This window comes from Triturus cristatus, chromosome 11 (genome assembly GCF_964204655.1).
Source record: "Triturus cristatus chromosome 11, aTriCri1.1, whole genome shotgun sequence".
NCBI classification, from domain to species: domain Eukaryota; kingdom Metazoa; phylum Chordata; class Amphibia; order Caudata; family Salamandridae; genus Triturus; species Triturus cristatus.
The window spans coordinates 1,133,290,672-1,133,309,091 of record NC_140594.1 but is presented as its reverse complement, the minus strand read 5'-3'; the positions used below and the strand labels follow the sequence as shown (position 1 = coordinate 1,133,309,091).

Genomic DNA, 18,420 nt, shown 5'->3' with positions numbered 1-18,420 from the left:
TCATTCTTCTTGCCCTGGATGGCACTATCATGTATGCTCTCTACCCTGTCCCCCCTCCACAGTGGTCATCTGTTAGTTTTTACGGGGGAACTCCTGATTGAGTGTCTTGCCTACCTCTTCTAGTACACCCAAATATTGTAGAGATTTGGTGACAAGTCCATCTTGTAACCTGTTCAGCCGGCAGAATGTCTTGGGCACCGACCTGGGAGCACCACCCTTCCTTTTTGTCAATGTACAAGATGTGGACTTTGATACAAAGATGGCCCCTTGCCGTTGGAGCATTTTGCTGCCAGATTGTGAGACCATTATTACTGAGATATGCGAGACCGAAATGTCTTTCTTTCGATTGTGCCTCAAACTACACTACATTTTTAGCCTCATCTGCCCTGCTAACCGGGCACATTTTGATGCACCTACGCACACCAGACATTAAAGAGTCGATTCAGTGAGTTTAACAAGGTCTTTACCCAGCATCTAATCTGTATGAAAGCCTTTATGCTTTTTGATTGATACCTCTAACTGTGAGTCATTAATTTGGGAATGCACCCCAGGCGTTGCACTGGATACAGAGATTTTTCTCAGCATTGCTTTTGCTTGTCAGAGGGTGGTGTCGTGCGGCTTTGTGTCTGCTTCGTCCTGCCTTGGAAGGGACATCAGAACCTCATATAAATGTGCTGGTGCCAGTTCCTTTCTTTCCATGCCTTCGGACACTGATCTGGAGTTCACTCCTAAACTTTATCTTGTCAGTATTTGTTCTAAATTAGTACAAGTGTGCAAGAGACATGTCCCCACTGAAAACTACAGGGTTTAAGCCTTTTACAGACTACTACAAACAGATGTCTGTGACAGACCCACAAGGTATTCCTCTAATTTCTGGGGCTATTGCACCACTCCAAGGCCTGCAGACACTGCACCTGAATAAACCCCAAGGCATTCCAGACCGTAAAGCCAAACTCCATCGTCAAACACCGAAGAAAGACCTGCTTCCGGTTGAAGTGAAGGGCGTGGACCCACTCCCTTTCTCGAAGCTATTCTGTGAAAGATCCTCCTCACAATCGAAATCTTCAGGTGAGTCGAAGTCCAAGAAGAAACACAGGAAGATGAAGCGTTATTCTTCACCATACCTCAGTTTTCACTCTGAGAAGCCATGGGGATGCCAGGATACCTCTCAGTTTTGGTCCCGATCTCCTACCACGGAACCAGTACCACCACTGGTCCTGGTGTCACTGAATTTCCCGGTCTGTCAGTGATGCTGCAGGAAATAGAGGCTTTCAAAGAAGCAATGTTGCGGATCTTCTGCAACTTTGTCTCCTTCTGGCATAGCTTTGGGCTCCACGAAACTAAGGAAGCATCCAGTCATATTACTCTTGAATCGGTCCTTGATGCCGTCTATGCCTCTTGACCCCACTTCACAATCTGGAAGATGACCCGATTATTTTGTCTGACTCTGAGAGGAATCTTCCGGGACCTCAACCAAAGTTGCGTCCTATTCATGTTCCAACACAACCACTTTCTGATTCGAACAAAGCATTACCACTACCCAGGAGTCTCCTGCGAGTGCTTCATAGTCTTTGGCTCCTGTTCCAAACATAGTCAACATGGCTTGTGTGATGTTAATGGAGATGTGGGTGTTGCATCCTAGTAATCAAATGACAATCATTGTATGAACCTGCAAGAGTCCATTTGTTTGGACATCTTCCCTACCATTGGGTTGAGTCCCCGCCAGGCCTTCAGCAGAAGAATCCACCTGTTCGAGGTGTATGAGCTGCAGAACTCATACTTCTGCATAGATCCCCATCTGGTGTTGGGCTCGGATGCTTGCACCTTGTTGTTGTCTTGGAAGAAGTCTTTTGTAGTCACGAGATGGAGGACGCACTATCGTCTAAGGAAGGAGTCACCTATCTCGTGACTACAAAAGACTTCTTCCAAGACAACAACAAGGTGCAAGCATCCGAGCCCAACACCAGATGGCGTTCTATGCAAAAGTATGATATTCTGCAGCTCTGCATGCCGAGAACAGATGCACACTGGTAAGTAGCATTTTCCTTTTCTTTGTAGTCCTCTGACATGCGGCCAATGTTCTTGACTTGAAGCTGCCATCTATTGAAGTCAAAACCAGCATACTGACTGAGATTGTATAGCCTAAACAGACTACCACAGAACTTCTTACCTTTCAACAAGGCTCTGACGTAGATGCTTATGGGCAGTTTAGCCAAACCGTGCTCTTGCCTGCAGGTAACTAGGCAAGTAGTTATAAATCTGCCTCAGGTGACCCTCACAGGGATCCCCGGCCTGGGAGCGTAGAGGTCCTGATCTTTGCCAGTAGGTGGCCATAAGCCTGTTCTGATATGAAGTGGAAACATATAGAGGCCTTTGGGAAACTGATGTGTTTTTCCTCAGCTAGTCTGTCCCATCATTCAGTCAGTGGCAGCTGATTCTGGAACAATATTTCCATGCACTGTCAGACATGGTCCATGAGATCTTGGCAGCAGTCCATGATGAATTCATGGTGCAGCAAAAGATGTCAAATCTCTGGAATGAGTACTGCTGACTGCTTAGGCAGGGCAGTCGGTACCATTGTGCTTCAGCGCCATGAGTGGATAATATCCATGTGATGTCCAAGCATCATTAATGGAGATGCCATTTAACGGCACCCGTCGCTTTGGAGATGAGGCAGATTCAGCACTGGAACCCTTCCAAGAAAGCAGCGCCACTGCGCCCTCCAAGGCCTTTCAGCGGCTGTATTCCCAGCAATTTCATCTCTTGAGAGGCTTCGGGAGGGATTTGGTGCAGAGACCATGCCAAGACGCACTACCCTGGAGGCAGACCCCACATTTTTTTCAAGGCTGGTGTTAGGAGATCCAGCCAGCAACGTCCAGGCAAGCAGCCCATGCACTACCCAGTCCCCAATCACTCACTTTAACTTTCAAGCAGAGCTTTAGTTTACCATCTGCAGCACATGGCCATCCCGTACGAGCCAGGATAAGGTATTACCGCCATGGGTGGCAGAGCATTATGTCTGACAAGTTGGTCCTCCTAATCGTTCAGCAGGGTTATGCCCTGCCATTCCTGTCCATCCCACCGCATATTCCACCTAGATTAGTGTGGCTTTCGAGGAACCATTTGCACATTCTTTAGCAGGGAGTGCAGTTTCTTTTGACTGAAGAAGCCATAGAGAAGGCTCTGACTTCGAAAATGGGGATTGGATATTCCTGTTATTGCCTGGTGCTGAAGAAAGACGAACGCCTTCGCCTTATTTTAGATTTTTTCCTTAGCTACTTCTTCCTGATAAAGTGCAAATTCAAGATGCTCAGGCTCTGTCTGCCCTGGATCTAGGAGACTGGGTTGTAGCCCTAGATCGGTAGGGCACTTATTTTCATATTCCTGTCCTGCAATTCCACTGGCGTTAACTGTGGTTGAAGGTGGGTTAAGAGCATTTTCGGTATTTTGTGCTCCCCTTGCGCTTCCTCAGTTGTTCACTAAAGTGATGGCGGTGGTTGCAGCACCTTCTCAGAAGTTGAGTATACCAGTGTTCCCCCTACCTCGATAGCTGGCTGTAGAAGGTGGGCTTGCCACAGTCAATCATAGACCACCTCGAGATGACTGCAAACCTCTTAACATCATTAGGGTTCTCAATCAACATGCCGAAGTCACACCTGACTCCTTCGCATAAACTCTTGTTCATCTGACCAGATTCTTTATCTGTTGCATTTCTGAGTTGTCTTCCTTGATGAACAAGTCTAGGACATTCAGGCCTTCATCTCGATGTTTCAGACTTGGTCCTGAGTCTCACTGAGTGGCGTTGAGACTATGCCAGACTATGCCAGATGCAGACTCTGCAGTGGGATCTCAAGTCTTGATGGGCTTAGCAACAAGGGAACCTATTGGATCCCATCCAGATCTTGCAGGAGACTGCAAAAGACCTGCAGTGGTGGCTGCTCCACCTCATTTGTACTAGCGGCCGACCCCTCTCCCTTCCCCACCCAGAGCTGATGGTGGTGATAGAAACATCAATGCTGGATTGAGCCAGCCTCCTGGGGGTGGTGGAGATCAGAGGACTGGTCTCTGTTGGAGACCTGGCTCCACATCACCTTGTTGAAGTTGATGGCCGTTCACTTGGTGCTGAAGGCCTTCCTTCAGACCATCAGAGGGAGGCTGGATCAGCTTCTCATGGAGAACACCACCACCATGTGTTGTTGCAACAAGCATGGAGGGGTGGGTTCTTGGGGTGTATGCCAGGAGGCTCTGCGCCTTTAGAACCGGCTGAGCAGTCACAGCATTTTCCTGTTCGTGAACCACCTGGTGGACTCTTCAAACAAAATGGCGGCGCAACTCAGCTGCTGATGTTTAGCGGCTCATAAATAGCAGTTACACTAGGAGTGCATCTTCCGGCAATGGGGAGCACCCTAGCGCAATCTCTTTGCCACTGCTAAGAACCTGCAATGTCAACACTTGTGCACTGTGGGTTTCCCACGTAGGTTGTCTCCCTGAGACTCTCTGCCTAGAGTGGAGCTTGTAACTCCTGAATGCCTTCCTGCCTCTACCTTTCCTGTCCCGAATTCTGAAAATCGACCAGGCTCAAACTATCCTAGTGGCTCTGGATTAGGTCAGGCGAGTGTAGCATGCTGAACTTTTAGGTATGAGTATCTGTTCTTCCGTTAGGCTACCACTTCAGAAGTATTGTCTAAAACAGCAGCAATGCAGAGCCCTACATCCGGGTCTACACCTCCATGTGTGACATTTAAGCTGCAAACATTGACTGCTTTTGGCCTCCCTCCTGTCTCGTGAATGTCATTTTAGAGGCCAGAGGTCTGTGTACAAAAACTGTTCGACAGGCACTGGCATACATTTTGTCCCATGGAACAAAGAATCGTAAGACTACAGAAAAGTACCACATAGAGGTAGATAGTCCTCTGTACTAAGATCCGCTACGCACTGTCCAAGGCATAGCCTCTGTCGGGTCTCTGGGTTCATTCGACCAAAGTCAAGGCTGCTACTACTGTTCTGGACATCTCTCTGGCTGCAATGTAGACTACTGTTTTTTGGTGGTGGCACTGGAAATGTGTGCTCTCACTGCGGAACGAATGTCTTGTTCTTGCTTGAGCTACAATTCATTGTCTACTTAACCTGGAGGTTTGTCCTAACTGTAACACCGGACTTACAAGCTGAGGGAGAGGCCATAAGTTACCTTTCCTGTTTGGCTTTGATGGATCCATGGGTACCATCCTGTGAATGGTGAGGGGGCGACTTCGACACTGACCAGCTCCCTTTCTTTTCTTGTCTGCTGATGCTTAATAAAACATTTCATATTGAGGTTGTCTAAAGATCCTTGTCGAAAAGTTGGTGATGGTTCTTTCTGAACTTAAGTTCAAGGTCATGAAGTGTCTCCTCCCTAGCTGAACACCTCTATATTGTTACCCTATAAGGCTCTTAGCAGTGGTGAAGTGGTGTTACCATTGACTTAGTATACAACATCTAGGGTAGACCAGCTACACGCTTCTGAAATAATTATCTGTGGAAACCCCAGGTTAACCATGTTTTGTACTCCGTGTTTGTGATGTTGAGTAGCATATAAAAAGAGGGATGGAAAGAGGAGTCCAGCAGTGTGTTTTAGAGGCAGCTCAACACTTGTGAAGGGGCTTATGACGAAGCAGGACTCTTGGGGCTGTTCTCAAATAAAGTGGAAGTTCGTTTTCATAGAACTGAGAGGGCTGCGACAGTGACACTTGGCTCATATGTTCATGTTTCTTACTAACGTCATTACTTAAAGGTGAAACACCCTCACTTCATATCTCAACATCCCTGTTTACGTTTCAGATAGAGCTCGATTTCACATGCTGTTTGTAATCTGCGAAGTTAGCTCTGCCATGTGGAACCTTGCTGTCTACTGTCTTCTTCAGTGTGGTATCACCTCAAGGCTTCCTCTCTGCGCTTCAGTGTTTAGGCACGACTCTGCGTAGCGCCTGAAGGCTTCCCCTCTGCGCTTCAGTGTGCAGGCATGACCCCGGGCGTCGCCTGAAGGCTTCCCCTCTGCGCTTCATTGTGTAGGTGTGACACCGGGTGTTGCTTGAAGGCCTCCCCTCTGCGCTTCAGTGTGTAGGCGTGAACCTAGGTAGTGCCTGAAGGCTTCCCCTCTGCGCTTTAGTGTGGGCATGACCCTGGGCGTCGCCTTAAGGCTTCCCCTCTGCGCTCCAGTATGTAGGCTTGACCCCGTGTGTTGCCTGAAGGTGTCCCCTCCAAGCTTTAGTGTGTAGGCATGACCGTAGGTATCACCTGAAGGCTTCCCCTCTGCGCTCTAGTGTGTAGGCGTGACCCCGGGAAGCGCCTTAAGGCTTCCCCTCTGCGCTCCAGTGTGCAGGCTTGACCCCGGATATGGCCTGAATGCTTCCCCTCCATGTTTCAGTGTGTAGGCATGACCCCGGGTATCGCCTGAAGGCTTCACCTCTGCTCTTCAGTGTGTAGGCATGACCCTGGGTATCGCCTGAATGCTTCCCCTCCATGATTTAGTGTGTAGGCTTTCCCTATGCGCCCAAGTGTGTAGGCGTGACCCCGGGTAGCGCCTGAAGGCTTCTCCTCTGCGCTTGTGTGTAGGCGTGACCTTGGGTAGCGCCTGAAGGCTTCCTCTCTGGGCTTCATTGTGTATGCTTGACCCCAGGTAGCGCCTGAAGGCTTCCCCTCTGCGCTTCAGTGTGTAGACATGACCCCAGGTAGCGCCTGAAGGCTCCTCTTCAGCACTCCAGTGTGTAGGCGTGACCCCGGGTAGCGCCTGAAGGCTTCCCCTCTATGCTTCAGTCTGTAGGCGTGACCCCGGGTAGTCCTGGAAGCTTCTCTACGCTTCAGTCTGTAGGCATGACCCCGGGTAGCGCCGGAAGGTTTCTCCGCAGCACTCCAGTGTGTAGGCGTGACCTCAGGTAGTACCTGAAGGCTTCTCCTCCACTATTCAGTCTGTAGGCGTGACCCCGGGTAGCGCCTGAGGGCTTCTCCTCCACTATTCAGTCTGTAGGCGTGACCCTGGGTACCGCCTGAAGGCTTCTCCTCTGAGCTTCAGTGTGTAGGCGTGACCCAGAGAAGCAGCGTAGTCCCTTCTATTGATGTGCTCTGGCATCAGTGATGGCACTTTCAGGCCTACTTGCATTTTGTCCAGTTGTGTTGTCCTGTCCCAGTTGTGACTGGAGTTAACTTTCCTTTCCAGCAATATACACATAGGCACCACTGGCTGTTCTTTGATATTCTGAGGTGTCGGTAGTTGATTGCAGAGCTGCTAAAAGTAACACTCTTTCTGTGCTCAGGAAATGCATGCCATACCAAGAAGTCCAGTAAATCTGCGTCTGTTTGTTTTACGGTAACACTGGAACATAAACATTTACACTGTGAATGTAGGAGGTAGTGGGCAGGCTGTCACGGCTCCAACCAGGCATTCTGCAGATAATTTAAGTGAGCTGCGCTCAGAAGAAGCTGGCTTGCTTGTGATGTATGCTTACGGTTCTTCCTTAACGTACAAAGTCACTTGGCACAGTCTCTTACTGACCATGCCCTTAAACTTGCTTCCTATTCCATGCTGTGAAAACTGTGCTGAGAGGCTCTCAATTGTGTAATGTTGTCCTGTACAGATGCACCCATTCATTGCAGTGGGCCCCTCTTTCCATTTGGTCTTCTCGGGCCATGACATGTGCATATGTAGGAATACTTTGAGCAGACCACACTGCTTCATCCAACATGACACGCTTAGTTGAGAGACTGAAATCTAAGGCAATGTTAAGCCTGAACATTGGTGTGCTCTTTTGCTTTGTCGTCTCGCCTACAGACTGCTCTGAGTAGCTCATCAACTAACCTGTTCCATGACATACATTAAAGTGGACTTTGGGTCAGCCCACTTTCCGCCATTGGGTTTTGTTTTCTTGCTCTTCCAGCCATTGGTATTAGACATTGTCACACACCTTACATCTGCCCACAAGCGAGTGGCTGTCCCTTCTATGTCCTTCGGCCTCCACTGGATCCATGTATTTCAGTACATAATGGACTATGTTCTCTCCTGCCTCTCCCTGCAAACCCTTCCTCTTGACTCACTTCACACCCTCTATCTTTCATCCGCACTCAGGGCTATCTTTCTGCTCTCAAGCTCGTCCATGCCCTCCTGCTTTCTCTCACCCTGCATCTAGTGATCTCCTTCCACTGCCAGCCCACCAATAATGGTTTTGCCAGTGGTTGTAAATTTCCATTGGTAGAGCTAATATTAGCTGACGGCCATCTTGGATTTGTGTGTTTTTCCATAAAACACATTCAGAAGGGTTCCAATGCATGCACACACATACAAACTAACACGAGCAGCCATCATTCAGTGCGTAATGGTGAAAATCAAAGATTGCTGTCCTTGAGCGCCCATGAGTGATTGTGGCAGTCCTTGCAGTCATTCAGAAACCAGTGCCGTTCATATCTCCCTTTTAGGTGTCGTCTAACATACTACACCAGCTGTCTGGTTGCGAAAGACCTTTTTTGGGCTTTCCAAAACCTTCAGCTGTCTTACAGCCCGCCCACTGCTTAGCATTGGTCGGCTTTGTCACTCTAATGTGCTTGCTTCTTATTTGATGGCTTGCCTTCCTCTTGTGTTTTCCTCTCCCCTGGAACACAGCCTTTTTATCATCTGATTAGCTGACTCCAATCCTTACACTGCTTACTTTTAGGGTCTACATTTTTTTTCTTGCTGGTTACTCCCTCTGAAGAGAGCATGTATTTTACAGCTCACTTCTTTGTGTTCTTCCCTGTCAAATAACCAATTTGTTTGGCTCTCTCCCTTGTGTGCTGCTCTCTCTTGTGTGGCCCACATGCTCCATGTTGCTCTCTCCCTCATGTGCTGCTTGCTCGCTCTTGTGTGGGGCCCACACACTGCATGTTGCTTTTTCCCTTGTGTGCTGCTCTCTTGCTTGTGTGTTGCTTACACACTCCGTTTCTTTTTCCCTCGTGTATTACTCTCTTGTTTTGCCCACCCGCTCCATGTTGCTATCTCCTTCATGTGCTGCTCGCTCTCTTGCGTGTGGCCCACACGCTCAATGTTGCTCTCTCCCTCGTGTGCTGCTCTCTCATGTGTTGCTCACATGCCCCATGTTGCTCTCTCCCTCCCGTGCTGCTCGCTGTCTTCTGTGCTGCCCACACGCTCCATGCTGCTCTCTCCCTCGTGTGCTGCCGGCTCTCTTGTGAGTGGCTCACACGCTCCATTTGCTCTCACCCTTGTGTGCTGCTCTCTTGTGTGTGGCCCACACGTTCCATGTTGCTCTCTTCCTGCTGTGCTGCTCGCTGTCTTGTGTGTTGCCCACACGCTCCATGTTGCTCTCTCCCTCGTGTGCTGCTTGCTCTCTCTTGTGTGGCCCACCCACTCCATGTTGCTCTCTCCTTCATGTGCTGCTTCCTCTCTTGTGTGTGGCCCACACGTTCCATGTTGCTCTCGATCGTGTGCTTCTCCCACTCGCCTGCTGTAATGCTCTCTTCTTTGTAAGAATCTTTTCTGCTCCTCCCTGCACCTGCCACTCCCTGTTGCTTCCAGTCCCTCGTACCACCGCACTCCTTTTTAATATATATATGTTTTTGCTGCTGGCCCTTCTGACTTGCATAAACGTGCTTTCACACTAAGATAATTATTTTTAATTTACCAATCTATCTTGGATCTGTAAATGAAAAAATATTATACCTGTGTCCTCTTGTAGGCATGCACTTGAGTGGTGACGCCTGCACATGCATACGTCAATAAGCATGCAGGTGCCTACATAATGACGTGATTGCACCATTATCCCTTTGGTTTTTCCTTCTGGCTGATCCTCCTGTTAGGCGTCACAAAAAGGCATTGGCAAAGCCAACATTTCCTGAAGGGCGAGAACTATTGGCTTTGCTATGCTAATTTCTTTATACTGTCCTGTAGAGTTTTAGTTACGCCTGTAGGTACCTCCCTCACTGTTGGAGATATTCCTTTCTGACTGCATCATCAGTCATTCTTCTGTACACCAGCCAGGCATTTAGATGTTGCACTCCCTCACCACTGAACACCTGTCCAGATGCCTGTAAACCATTCATTCCTCTAGATTACTTCTTTATCTGGTGTATTCTTTTTGGAAGTCTGAGTTTTGTTTATTTTTTGAGACCACAGGGATCCAAGCAACAGTTGTCGTTGCCCATTGCAAATAAACGTAGGAAATCTGGTTTGAAAATTGATATACAAATGTACAGTCATGACGCTGAATGAATTTAAAGTGATAAAAATGTGTTTTTAAATGTTTTTTATATATGTGTATATATACAGAATGCAACCCTCCTGTTTAGCACACATTGGTCAGGCCACAGGTGATGGCTGTAATGTCTGCCTTGCCTGATGTGGTTGGAGATTGGCCAGCCTCACACAAAGCTGACTTGCTCTTCTGGTTTCTCGAGCTCATTATCCGTGAGCATCAGTGTGTCCAGCAGGATGGCCGAGGACTGGATCTGAGAGTTGCGTATTCTGAGCGGGCTTTGGTATATGGCTGGGCTGATCCCGTTCATTCCGTGCTTCATGAGCAGCTTGGAGTTCTCTGCCATGGAGTTCCGGAACGAGATCCTGCTCGAGCATCGACGCAGGGTGAGCACGGGCTGCAGGCTCCGGTAGTCACACCTGATGTAGCGGGTGAAGGCCTCCCTGAAGGTCTTGTTAAAGAGCGTGTACACCAGTGGGTTAACCCCTGAAGAAACATATCCAACCCAAACAAAGATGTCCATCAGCATCTCCATCACTTGCTGGTCACACTCAGTGCACAGAACGGTCGCAACGTTGGTGATGAAGAACGGGCTCCACATGAGTACGAAGAGTAAAAAGACAATCCCCAGGACCTTGGATGCCCGCTGTTCATTGGTGATCGTCTGCATGGACTTCTTGCCCACAGTAGAGAGCCTGCGGAGAGGCATCTCCTCATTGATTGGCACCACCACTTTGTCCTTTCTGGAAGCGTCTAGCATGGCCACCTTCTCGGGTGAGGAGCAGGGGCTCATGTCTCTCTGGAACACTGTGGACACCGATGACCACATCATGCGTTGCGGCTGCCTGTGCTTGATTAGGTAGGCTTTCTTACGCAGCACGTGGATGGTCAGGAAGTAAATGACCACCATGATCACAAAGGGAATGAAGAAGGCCACCGTTGAGCCGTAGAGAACGAAGTGCTTGAAAGGTTCCGGCTGCACCAGACAAGTGCCATTCTCCGTGTAGATGGTGCTGTTGTCATGCATACCTTTTATCGGGATGGGGATGGCGATGCCTGGAAAAGACCATAAGAGAGCGTTACAGGTGGTCCTGCGACAACACGTTTCTGCTCTACTCACAGATTTAGTTTAATGTAGTTAACCTAGAAGGAAAACTATCCCAGCTAAGACTGCTGGGCACAGCCAGCCTACGCCTTTCTCTCCTACTGGGAAACCTTTGAACCTACTCTGCCTCCAGCTGTTTGTGTGTGTGTTCTTGGTTAATTACCACTTGCATGCCCCTTAGCACTTTCCTAATCTGCTGCCCTATTCATACATTTCTGGGATCTCAATTGATGGGTTGCATATATAGCTTTGGTAGAGGGTGTTTGTTAAAAGTCTAGTTTAGTAATGGATTAGTTGGATAGTGAAATGAGTTTGATCCTGCTCAGGTCTTTGAGTGTTGTGGTTGGATGGCTGAACTGAAGGTTTTTTTTTTTTTTTAATTATTATTATTATTTATCTTTTTAGCGTAGGTGGTGGGTTGTTCGTCCAATTTATGCATTGCTTTCTAGACCGCTATGAGGATGTGCCTGTGCACCATCTCGTTTTTGCCATTTGATAACCCACCTATCGCAATGATCATCATCATGTAGGATCCTGGCCCTGAAGAGGGTTCTTTTTTTATTTTAATTGGAAGAGCAGTCCTAAGGGGTGCTCTACAACTCTGTTCTATTCTACGTTTTAGTTATTTTGTTGGCTTGGAACGGAGCGCTCAAAAGCGGCACCATTCGACTTTGTTGTTCATCACCACCACGGCAGCTCCTGGGTGCCCTGAACATAACAATGGAGTTCTCCAAATGTAGAAGGAGTTCCATGACTGAACCCCAAAACATGAGAACCCCCATAATTGGCTCAAATGAAGGTGTGTTTGTGCCTATAGTTTCTTACTAAGAGATGGGATGGGCCTGTTTGATGGAGTGGATTTATGGGCCAGTCCCAGTGGACTCATAAGGACCATGCACAGGCCTGTCGACTATTCCTTTAGCCCCCGCAGAGGGCTAGTGCAGTAGCGTACATACATCTATTCACAGTCCATCTTCAGACCGTTGCTTTTTGCCCCACTGTGCCTTCTCTTACCTATTCATAAGCCAATGGGCATCGTTCAGGGTACTGCCACCGACTCAGACTAAGGCTATCGTAGTGATGTGCAGGGCTGTGATGCTGGGCCTTGTCGTGCAGGTTGCATCTGCCCTTCAGGGGATGCTTCTCCTGATGAAGGTCTTTGTCCATCTGCGAGCCGATCAGCTTCAAGAAGTTTCAGTGGTCTCGCACCGCATTATGCAGGCCAACCACACCCATAATTTTACATACACGACTGCATGGCACGACCAAAGGGCTGCTCTATACCGCCAACCTCAGGAGGCCTTCATGGAGTGCACTGTAGGTTGTGGTCCTGGAGGGAGCACAAGACCATCAGTCTGCGCCTCCAAGGGCCTCAGTAGCATGTTTTCTCCCACGGTGGTTGCGACAGGGCGTATAAGAAAATGTGGAGGGCGGTCACCAGTGTGTGGAGCTATCAGTTAAGGGTTAATGATAACCAGAGAAGGTATGAAGGGCAAGGCATCAGATCTCTGCCGGTGGCCTGACAGACGAGCAACCCTTTCTTGGAACGAGCTCCAGGCGGTAAGAAATGCCACAGAGTGCATTTGGGTGAGTAATCGCACAACCCTGCCAAAGGCAGAATTAACTTGAAGGAAAGATTGACCAGAATTGAGATCCTCCCCAGGTGGGCTCTGGGTACACCTTTCAACTCTCTCAATACTCCTGGGCTAGAAATGCAGTATACTGTAGGTGAGGGCTCTGTACCCAAACAAGACACCCCATGCTGTTTCATGACTGTCTGATTATGCACCTCCTTTCACCCCTCATGTTTCTCTGAGGACTCACACAAGTCAGCCAGTGCCCGTAATTCTGTCCTGTATCTGTCTGAGAGGAAGCACTTGATGGCACCTGGTGATTCAGTCACTATGGTGGAGTGGTTCAGGGATCCCTGGTGGGTGAGAGGAAGCACTAGGTGGCACTTGTGTGGTGAGGACCATTGAGTATGAAATGATGCTTTGGGTGCCTCTAGCTGATGAGAAACACAGACAGAGGAAGCATTTGATGGCTTTGGTTAGTGAGGGTGCAGTGACGGTGCAAAAGTGCGCCTGTGGCACCCATCTGGTGAGAGGAAGCTATAGGTGGCATCCACCTGGTTTGCAAGGATCATTGACTGCTTCAGGGGCCCCTGGCTGCGAAGAGCAATGTGAATGTTTCCCAGAAACTGGCCATTTGCATGTGAACCACCATCTTCCTTCCCACTTGAACGTCGAATGAGGTAGGAGTAACTGTAGTCTACACAGGAGGATTTCCTACAGCGTCAAGTCTCGGCCAATACTCTGTACTGTTATTGTAGTGGCCTATGAAAAAAAGCAAAAGGTACTACTCTCCAAGGGAAATATGGACTTTTGTTTCCTTTTAATTCAAGGTACCACTTAAATCCGGCCCTTGCGCTTGTCCTGATGAAGGCTGGTGAGTGAAACAATGGGGCCGAAACACTTTGGTATTTTCATGAATCCTACTCATCACATAGTGGAAAATTTGGAATCACATTGTGGTGGGATTTCTATGTTGGACTAATCTTTGTTGTCCTGTGCAAGAAAAGATTTGACTTCTCCATTCTAAATCAGCAAGGATTTTTTTATAACTAAAATTGAGAACCCAAGGACTCTTAATACCCCCTGAGAGATATTTTCAATCTTTATGGCGTGCATGAATTCAGTTATCTTTAGATGATGATAAATTGTGTTGTTTAATGCTATTCTGGAAATTGTCTGTACGCTGGTCGTTGATGGTGTTGTATACACAGTTTGTGATGGTGTCAGTTCGTCGGTCATTGATGGTGTTGTACACTACAATATATGATGTGATCCATCTCTCTGTCGTGGTGTTGTTTCTCAGTTTGTGATGGTATCGGTACGTCGGGCATTGATGGCGTTGTATATTACAATATATGATGGTGTGATGCCTCTCTCTGTCGTGGTGTTGTATACACAGTTTGTGATGGTGTTGGTTCGTCGCTGATTGATGGCGTTGTATACTACAATACATGATGGTGTGATCCATCTCTCTTTCGTGGTGTTGTATACTCAGTTTGTGAAGGTGTCTGTGTCGCTCATTGATGGCGTTGTATACACAGTTTGTGATGGTGTGATTTGACTCTGTCGTGGTGTTGTATACACAGTTCTTGATAGTGTTCTTTAGGGATTTTCTACGAAATTAAGTGTAGCCTAAAACATTTCAAATGTATTTCTTATCCTTCTGTCCTCACCAGTTCATCCATCCATGCACCAGTACAACCATTCATGAACCCTCCCATACTCGTGAGTACAACTATCCGACTACTTGTGCACGCATCCATCAATCTGTGTGCATGTATGGCTGACCACAGGTGAGGTGTGTGTGTGTGTGTGTGTGTGTGTGTGTGTGTGTGTGTCCGTGTGTGTGTCCGTGTGTGTCCGTGTGTGTGTCCGTGTGTGTGTGTCCGTGTGTGTGTGTCCGTGTGTGTGTGTGTCCGTGTGTGTGTGTGTCCGTGTGTGTGTGTGTCCGTGTGTGTGTGTCCGTGTGTGTGTGTGTGTCCGTGTGTGTCCGTGTGTGTCCCTGTGTCCCTCCCCTATGGAGATGACCCAGACCACGCTGATCTTGATGAGGACCTTGGAGCAGCACTTGTACTGGATGGGACTGTGTGTCTGTCTGTGTGTCTTTCTTACCTATGGAGATGTCCCAGACCATGCTGTTCTTGATGAGTGCCGTGGAGCGAGACTTGTACTGGCTGGCCTGGATGTGACTGTCTGTCTGTGTGCCTTACCTATGGAGAGGACCCATACCACGCTGATCTTCATGAGCGCTTTGGAGCGGGACTTGTACTGGCTGAGCCTGTGTGTGTCTCTGTGCCTGTGTCTCTGTGCCAGTGTGTCTGTGTCTGTCTGTGTGTCTTACCTATGGAGAGGACCCAGACCACGCTGATCTTGATGAGCGCGTTGGAGCGGGACTTGTACTGGCTGAGCCTGTGTGTGTCTCTGTGCCTGTGTCTCTGTGCCAGTGTGTCTGTGTCTGTCTGTGTGTCTTTCTTACCTATGGAGATGACCCAGACCACGCTGATCTTGATGAGCGCGTTGGAGCGGGACTTGTACTGGCTGAGCCTGTGTGTCTGTGTGTGTCTCTGTGCCTGTGTCTCTGTGCCTGTGTGTCTGTGTGTCCGTGTGTGTCTCTGTGTCCCTCCCCTATGGAGATGACCCAGACCACGCTGATCTTGATGAGCGCGTTGGAGCGGGACTTGTACTGGCTGAGCCTGTGTGTGTCTCTGTGCCTGTGTCTCTGTGCCAGTGTGTCTGTGTCTGTCTGTGTGTCTTACCTATGGAGATGACCCAGACCACGCTGATCTTGATGAGCGCGTTGGAGCGGGACTTGTACTGGCTGAGCCTGTGTGTCTGTGTGTGTCTCTGTGCCTGTGTCTCTGTGCCTGTGTGTCTGTGTGTCCGTGTGTGTCTCTGTGTCCCTCCCCTATGGAGATGACCCAGACCACGCTGATCTTGATGAGCGCGTTGGAGCGGGACTTGTACTGGCTGAGCCTGTGTGTGTCTCTGTGCCTGTGTCTCTGTGCCAGTGTGTCTGTGTCTGTCTGTGTGTCTTACCTATGGAGATGACCCAGACCACGCTGATCTTGATGAGCGCGTTGGAGCGGGACTTGTACTGGCTGAGCCTGTGTGTCTGTGTGTGTCTCTGTGCCTGTGTCTCTGTGCCTGTGTGTCTGTGTGTCCGTGTGTGTCTCTGTGTCCCTCCCCTATGGAGATGACCCAGACCACGCTGATCTTGATGAGCGCCTTGGAGCGGGACTTGTACTGGCTGAGCCTGTGTGTGTCTCTGTGCCTGTGTCTCTGTGCCAGTGTGTCTGTGTCTGTCTGTGTGTCTTACCTATGGAGATGACCCAGACCACGCTGATCTTGATGAGCGCCTTGGAGCGGGACTTGTACTGGCTGGCCTGGATGGGCCTCTTGATGGCGATGTAGCGGTCCAGCGAGATGGCGCACAGGTGCATGATGGACGCCGTGGAGAAGAGCACGTCCAGGAAGAGCCAGATGGCACAGAGGGCATCGCTCAGGGGCCACTTGGGCTCTGCAAGGAAGGACAGAGGTAGTCAACACAAAGCAGGCATTGCCCACACTCTGCCAGACGCACACTCCCAGCATACTGTGTACAACGTGAGGAAGGCACCGCTCGGGCTCTTGAGCAGTGCCCATTCCATGCCTACTGCACCCCCAGAAGCCTGTGCCCTATCCCCGGCATCACCCCAATCCTGACTGCAGTGCCCCGCCTCAGTGTGGCCGCTTCTTACCCGGTGGTGGTGGCTGGGTTAAATCTGTGCTTAATTTAGGATTTGCTATGGTAATTTAATAGTGCATTTCGAAATCCTGGGCGCTGCCTCCCCTCGGAAGAGCAGGGCTGGCTTGTAGGTGCTAAAAGACCAAGGCTCTGCATGTGTCGTATTACGTTTAAAATGTCACTAAAACCCTTTGAATCCAATACAAATTCTCCCTCGGCTCAGCCCAGATTTTGATGTGTGTCTGCAGGTTGCCAGCCCGATGCTGCGTGGGTTTTTTGCTGCCAGATAAACAGAGTATTTGTTCAGCGTGGGCTCTGGCTTGATTGTGCAGCTTGGCAGAGTCCTACACTTCACCCCTGCCCCCTCTCCTAAGATAAGGCATGGAGCTCTCGCGATGCTTCCACCTGATTGGATGGGCGTTAATCCTATATTTGGCTGCTTAAGTTACCACGTGCTACAAACAGATCTCGTTGGAGATGATATTGAGTTTTTCTTTTTGCTAAATCTAATGAACCTCTTTTTAGTTGGATTTATTTGGATATCTCCTTGGAGTCCCGGTGGTCTCTGGACATAGATGAGTCTGTCTTGTGCTGGGGCCACCCTGGAGAACCTCTCTCAGCTCGGGAACATTCAAGGGGCAGTGGCATCCCACTGTCACCCCCCCCCCACACCGTTCTCGGTTGTCCACTGAGCGTCTGTGGGTATGCTGTGATCTACGCTCTAGAGTGTCCAGTGAGGAAGGCGTGCTGATACCACAGTCACCTCCCCTACGGTCGGAAGCGTCCAGTGATGGACCGTCATGCTGCCGGCAACCCACCGTCGCCCCTAAGAGGGATGTGGCCACGCTGAAATCCAACATCCAGTGATGGACCGTGGGTCTGCTGGCATCCCACCGTTGCCACCAAGAGGGATGTGGCTACTCTGTAATCCAACATCCAGTGATGGACCACAGTCTGCCAACATCCCACCGTCACCACCAAGGAGGGCTGCTGCTACGCTGTAATCCAACATCCAGTGATGGACCACGGTCTGCCGACATCCCACCGTCGCCACCAAGGAGGGCTGATGCTACGCTGTAATCCAGCCTCCAGTGATGGCCCACGGTCTGCCGACATCCCACCGTTGCCACCAAGGAGGGCTGATGCTACGCTGTAATCCAGCCTCCAGTGATGGACCACGGGCTGCCGACATCCCACCGTTGCCACCAAGGAGGGCTGCTGCTACGCTGTAATCCATCATCCAGTGATGGACCATGGGTCTGCCGGCATCCCACCGTTGCCACCTAGAGGGATGTGGCTATGCTGTAATCCAATATCAGTGATGGACCGTGGGTATTCCGGCATCCCACCATCGCCACCGACCTCTCCCTCCCGCCCCCGCCTCCCATTCCGTTGTCTACTGAGCATCAGTGGGTGTGCTAGGATCTGGGCTCTATAGGGTCCAGTGAGGGGGGTGTGCTGGTACAACAGTCAGCTCCTGTTTGCTCGAGGGTGCCCAGGAAGAGACCATGGTTGTGCTGGGATCTGGTTGCTACCTCCTGTTCTCCGGGGGAGACTCAAGGATGGACAGTGTCCATGACATCGTCTCTGCTCCAACTTGTCCAAGGATGGATCATAGATATGCTGGGATATTGCTATACCCTCCTCTCTGCTGTAGCGTGTCCACTGAGGGACCATTGGTACACTAACATCCTGGTGTAACCCTCTGCTCGGGAGTGCCCACTGAAGGACCGTGGGTACACTAACATCCTAACGTAACCCTCTGCTCGGGAGTGCCCACTGAAGGACCGTGGGTACACTAAC

The 18,420-nt window shown here is 49.6% G+C and overlaps 2 protein-coding genes across 2 annotated transcripts in view; one reads left to right on the top strand and one right to left on the bottom strand.

The window, feature by feature from the left end:
- PSMD1 (proteasome 26S subunit, non-ATPase 1) overlaps positions 1 to 18,420 on the top strand; it is a 386,750-nt gene that overhangs the window by 118,061 nt on the left and 250,269 nt on the right. The gene's annotated exons all lie outside the window — the stretch shown is intronic.
- HTR2B (5-hydroxytryptamine receptor 2B) overlaps positions 10,251 to 18,420 on the bottom strand; it is a 37,827-nt gene continuing 29,657 nt past the window's right edge. Inside the window, exons 3-4 of the mRNA XM_085634065.1 lie at positions 16,210 to 16,410; positions 10,251 to 11,270 (exon numbers count right to left, since the gene is read on the bottom strand). Of these exons, the coding sequence (XP_085490191.1) occupies positions 10,381 to 11,270; positions 16,210 to 16,410 (1,091 nt within the window). The 3' untranslated portion in view covers positions 10,251 to 10,380. The remainder of the gene's footprint in view (positions 11,271 to 16,209; positions 16,411 to 18,420) is intronic.